The sequence below is a fragment of the Sinocyclocheilus anshuiensis genome, unplaced genomic scaffold (assembly GCF_001515605.1).
Source record: "Sinocyclocheilus anshuiensis isolate Anshui unplaced genomic scaffold, SAMN03320099.WGS_v1.1 scaffold1500, whole genome shotgun sequence".
NCBI classification, from domain to species: Eukaryota; Metazoa; Chordata; class Actinopteri; order Cypriniformes; family Cyprinidae; genus Sinocyclocheilus; species Sinocyclocheilus anshuiensis.
The window spans coordinates 75,350-81,091 of NW_015537960.1; the positions used below are offsets into that span (position 1 = coordinate 75,350).

The 5,742-nt window shown below is 39.0% G+C and overlaps 1 protein-coding gene across 1 annotated transcript in view; it reads left to right on the plus strand.

Annotated features, from left to right (window-relative positions):
• The first annotated feature begins 909 nt into the window (after positions 1-909).
• Positions 910-5,742, plus strand: part of LOC107666863 (transcription factor COE3-like) — a 6,401-nt gene continuing 1,568 nt past the window's right edge. The window contains exons 1-5 of the mRNA XM_016458367.1: positions 910-1,933; positions 2,183-2,339; positions 2,647-2,710; positions 2,995-3,050; positions 5,233-5,306. Of these exons, the coding sequence (XP_016313853.1) occupies positions 1,800-1,933; positions 2,183-2,339; positions 2,647-2,710; positions 2,995-3,050; positions 5,233-5,306 (485 nt within the window). The 5' untranslated portion in view covers positions 910-1,799. The remainder of the gene's footprint in view (positions 1,934-2,182; positions 2,340-2,646; positions 2,711-2,994; positions 3,051-5,232; positions 5,307-5,742) is intronic.

Consider the following 5,742-nt stretch of genomic DNA (forward strand, 5'->3'; position numbering starts at 1 on the left):
TATGCATGGATCAAATTCATTGCAAATTAAAGACAAAAAGCATATCAATCTTAAATTGTCGTAAAATATAATTTTATTACTTACGTATTTAATTAGACGACGATGCAATGTGATGGATTTTGAGTCGAGGCAAGAGCAACAGCTTTGACAATTCACTTATCTTTGGCAATAGTCATTAACCCCCAACACTAGCAGAATAGATTGCAGTGTAAAACACATCTCTCTTCTCCTCTCTCCGTCCGTCCATCCATCCATCCCTCCCTCCAGCGCACAGGGTCCCCAGATAACCAACATCGGACTTCCATTTTCGCCCATTAATTCAAATATTAACATACATGCAGAGTATGCCAATATCGGAGACATGAGCACCTTACGAAAAAATGGCCCTTATTGTCCTGATAAATGATTATATTTTTATTACAAAAGACATCCTACTTCTTGCGCATAGAAGGAGAGGGTGGACGCAATGTTTCCCCCGAGTCCTTTCACACTTTCAGATGTAATTCTGCAATAATTTACAAAATTAAGCTTGTACGCGCTAGGACTAGGCGTTTGACATCGCCTCGGCTTGCTCCACGCACGCAAACTGGCTTTTAGATTCAAGCAGTCAACGTTGCCATAATTTAAGATGCGCATTACGCCATTATGCAGATGCCCAGGGTGTTTATTATAAGGAGCATCTAGTCTTAAAATGCCAGTGCACCTTCCTGACTTGAGAGTAATCAAAGTGAATCGATGTGGAGGCTTGCGTCCAGGACGTTTGGCACCGCTGTCATAGTGATGATGGCCCAGTAAGAATTTGTATTTGTATTTATTGTTTTATTCTGGAACCCAATTGTAGCGGATGGGTGGTCAGTCAGTGCTCTTTTGCACTCTATAAACTTGCATGGCAGTTTTTCCCGCGCGCCGCGCTTCATTCGCGGGCTTTCATTCTCATTCATTTTTGTTCTTCTCTGATGATTAGCCTACTTGACACGATGTTCACTGGAAAAGCAGTTGCAGCAGCAGCGACTCTACTCGTGTATGTACTCACGGTCCAAGCTTAAAGCTCAGCGACAGGAAGCGTCAATCCTCTCCATGTATGGGCAAAGCCACGCCCACGTGCGCGTCATCCTCTGACAGCGTGGATCCCGTGGGTCTGGAGTTTTTGGCTCCCGGGAAAGGTTCCAGTCCTGGGGGATAGAGGGTTGAGTTTTGTATGCTTCCATCCATTCTGCAAAGACTCGCTAAAGGCCCCTCACCATCCTCTCCCGTGTCCGGGAACACCTCCACGGTGATCATTTACGCGTTTATTTGTCTTTTGGAGCCAGAAGTGGTGGATTCAGCAGTGTCCCGAAGCCTTTTTTGATGCTGTTGTTATAGGATGCCACCAAGCTAAGAGCATCATCACCATCATCACCATCATCATCATCATCAACAACAACAACAACAACAACAGAAAGTTGCAAGACATGTTTAACTGAATTAAAACAAGTCTAATATCCCTGCTCTTTGCGCGACTTGTTTCGCTTCTTCCACGGGAGGATCTCCATCTATCCAAACAAGCTGCTGGAGAGGCTTGAGAATCTTTACGCACTGAATCGTTCATGTGGTGCCAACGCAGGGCGGACTGAAGAAGGAGTCGGGACTGCTTTTTCTTTTCTTCTTCTTCTTCTTCTTCTTCTTCTTCTCCTCTTTTCGACAAATCCCAAACAAACTCTCACGGCTATCCGAAGGGGCTCTTGGAGAGACGACGCGCCCTCGCTCACACTCTCATTTCATCTCTTTGGCTGGAAGTGGGTTGCACGCGAACTGTTTTAATGTTTGGGATTCAGGAAAATATACCAAGAGGGGGGACCACTATGAAAGAGGAACCGCTGGGCAGTGGCATGAATCCGGTCCGATCGTGGATGCACACGGCTGGGGTGGTGGATGCGAACACGGCCGCCCAGAGGTACGTTTGCCAAATCATCCGATTTTTTAATGCATTTCTCAGATCGACCCCTAAATCCCCAATATGCCATGTATCAATTACAATCTCCCCATGCACCTCTTCGCCGCTTTCCCCTGTTCATTACATCATATTACAGTTTAAGTGACAAATCAAGAATTCTCCTATGTTTTCATTCTATCTACATCTATCTATATCTCAAGTGTACGCCTGTTGTTTTAACCCACACTGGTGTCTTGTTTTTCCCCGCAGTGGAGTTGGTCTGGCACGGGCGCACTATGAGAAACAACCGCCATCCAACCTCAGAAAATCAAATTTTTTCCACTTCGTCTTGGCGCTTTATGACAGACAGGGACAGCCAGTGGAGATCGAAAGGACAACTTATGTGGACTTTGTGGAAAAGGATAAAGTAAGCGCCACTCTGGAATACTGCTTTGAATTTTCACCTTAAAACTTCCACACTTCTAGATCTTTGGAAACACGTGCGCCATTAAACCGTTTTGACGGATATCACAGAAATTGATATGCATTATACACATTATTGCCAGGAATTAATCTACTAAAATACAACCTTGAAATAGAGTTGCTGGATGAAAGCGTAAATATGAGAGAACATGCATACAGACAAAAATGCATGCATTTCAGAAATATACTAAAATAAAATTCTCAACAACCCGATTATGCCAATCTGACCCCAAACAAATGCTTATTTTCAGGAGCCTAACAGTGAAAAAACTAACAATGGGATACATTACAAAATACAACTATTGTACAGCAACGGTAAGTGTAAATTTCTCTATTCAGCAAGGATAGATTTACAAGTGTTTTATTCGCTCAGTGGAGCCGTATTAACTTACGTTTGGTTTCCTAAAATGTAGTTCAGTTTATTCCACAAATGTAATTCTAGTAGCCTAGATGGCAAACCTTCGATGATGTGGTTTTTTTTTCTATTAGTGAATTTCAAGAATACTTTCAGATTTTTTTCCCCGAGGAAACTTTGTGTAATTTTTTTTTTTTTACCACACTTTTTTTCCACATTGAAAAACAAAAATAATTTCCCACAGGCGTCAGAACAGAACAGGATCTTTATGTTCGGTTAATCGATTCCATGACAAAACAGGTAAGAACTTTTCTTTTCTCTTGCGTGCGTGTATTTATATTTATAATATGTGTAATGTTTTGTTGCACGTGCTTTGGTCACACTTTTTATTACAGTATACATGTTTCCATAAGTAAATACAAAACAAGCAAATGCATCTTCTTCTTTATATGTAATATTTATTGGAGATGCAGAGCATTTTATTGTCATTGCTGCTGTAACTGGTTATATTCAGATGTACAATGAACACTGTAATGTAAAGCCGTGGCTGTATTTTGGCTCGCTCTGATTAATGGGGGAGGTTATTTGGCGGATTTAATTTAATATGAATCACATTACCACATTTTTCTTCTCGTGTAGCTGCTTGATAATTTATTGCGAATTAATGAAATGGTGGAGGGCACACAATTATGTATACACACTTTTAAATAAGCACTTAAAATAAAATAATAATAAAACAATACTGAGGATAAAGGCAAAATAACCTAAAATGTTAATAATTTTCTTTATAATTTATGCCGAGTACTTTCTTAAGAGCCACATTATAGTCTTACTCTCGCATATGGAGCATCATTTCTGTATTGCGCTCAGTTAGGCTGTATTATTATTATTTTTTTATTGTGTTTTTAATCTGATACAATATATAGCTCATATGCGTGTGCTTGTGAAGCACAAAATGCCAATTTATAATGCATGAAAATTATTTTAATAATTTTATATCATAGCTGCTTTATATATGATATAAAAATAGTAATAATAAAAATGCATTTTTTATCTCGCAGTGCAATATTTCCTAATTGCCATTCAGTTACTATATTTTAGTGTGTCGTTTATATCGCGCTGTCGCACGTGTAAACTCACTTTTGTTGTGCTGTAATCAGATCTGGATAAAGGCATAAAAATAAAGCTCCAGGCTTGAGACAGGCACTTGAGTTCATATTGTACTTTGATGTTCTCTGAAATCACTCTCAACTCATTTCCATTGTCCATTTAAGTTTATCTTTGTTAGACATTTCTTAATAGAATTGATTACTAGAATTAATGTCATGAGAATTACAAACCAACGCTTGCATTCAGAATGCAGCTGGCAAATTAAAATTCAAAAGTGACCTAATTGCTACTATGCTTTTATTATAAGTTTTCATATATTTAAAGCAATTCTTTTTTTTTTGCACCGTGTGTTTATTTACGCATGAGTATTTATTTTTTTTAATTCCAGTTTTATGTGTATACAACAGTGCTTGGATTTTCATACATTTATATGCACCAATAATAAGACTACTGTGTATTTTTTTTTTATAAAAGTGAATGTGTTTTTTTGTTTTTTTTGCAATGATGTACTGTGCAAGAGCGCACTCCAACGCGCCCCACGGATCCTACGGAAGGACGCGTTGGAGTGCGCTCTTGCACAGTACATCATAACGGGAGCAGGGCAAACAGGGAGGGAGGGAGAGAGAGAGAAAGAGAGAGTGAGACAGAACGCGCAAAAAGCACCAAGGCCCGTGCGCACCTACAGCTCCAAACGCCATCTGTTAAAGCCAATGCTCAAAAATTACTCAAGCGTACCCCCCGACACCGCTTTTTATCTAAAGAAAAATCATTGTTAGCGGCTCAAAATAAACAACAGATTGCCCATTAGCACTCTACCCCTACATATCTGCAGATTATAACCGCGCTGATGTGTACGGTTATGGGTATTATTTACCGTGGCCATCTGCGTCGGAGAAGCGACATCTATGTGATTTCTATTATCATTCCCCAAATAAATAGCGCAAAGATCTAAACAGAAGCATATGCGACTCTTCATTTCTGAAGTGATATGCATGTGGTATAATTTGTCATCGCGATGACCGTCCAAGTGTTGATATTCATTTCAAACATCATATTTATTTATGCAAATTAATAACACAAAGGTTATCTCTATCTAGAATGTGGGCATGTGTGTTGGTTTACAGATAAAACATTGTTTAACAATGTATGTGGGTTAAGTGGATTTTATTTACGTAACTTCTCGTGACTATTTTTAATTGACGAAGATGAACTTGAACTTTGTGGCATAAAAACACGTTATTATTTTATGTTTAATTTAATTATATATTTTTTTTTGCTGGAGAAATGCGGTTTTATATCTTATATTTTAAATGTAATATTTGATGTGTTATCCACTTGTTTAAAATGTCTTCACTGTGACTTTTATTTCAAGGCTATTATTTATGAAGGGCAAGATAAAAACCCAGAAATGTGCCGAGTTCTTCTCACACACGAAATTATGTGCAGGTAAGGAAAAAACTAACTTCCTTTTCATTTTCTGATAATTATAAACTATTGCATTTGACTGCGTAATTTAATTTTATCAGCCATAATGTCTTGTCGTGTTTTCATAAATGCGTAACGCACATGATGTAGGCCAGGATCCAGGCCTCCGAGCATCAGACTTACAGAAAATCAATGAATCCCTGAATAGATCTGCCTGGATACGCTGAAAATAATCCAAATGTTCAGAATTGTCAGGCGGCTTGCGTAATGATTTACGGTTCGCTTTGCGCCCTGCTCTGCGAGTTTCACAAGTTCTACTTCAAAAGCGTAAATTTTTACCGGATCATTTGGTGACACCGGACTTATGAATGATTTCACTGGACTTTTAACACTATAGAGGATGAATTGAAATTCACACACACAGCGGTCTGCTCAAATGCAGACGTGTGTGTGCGCG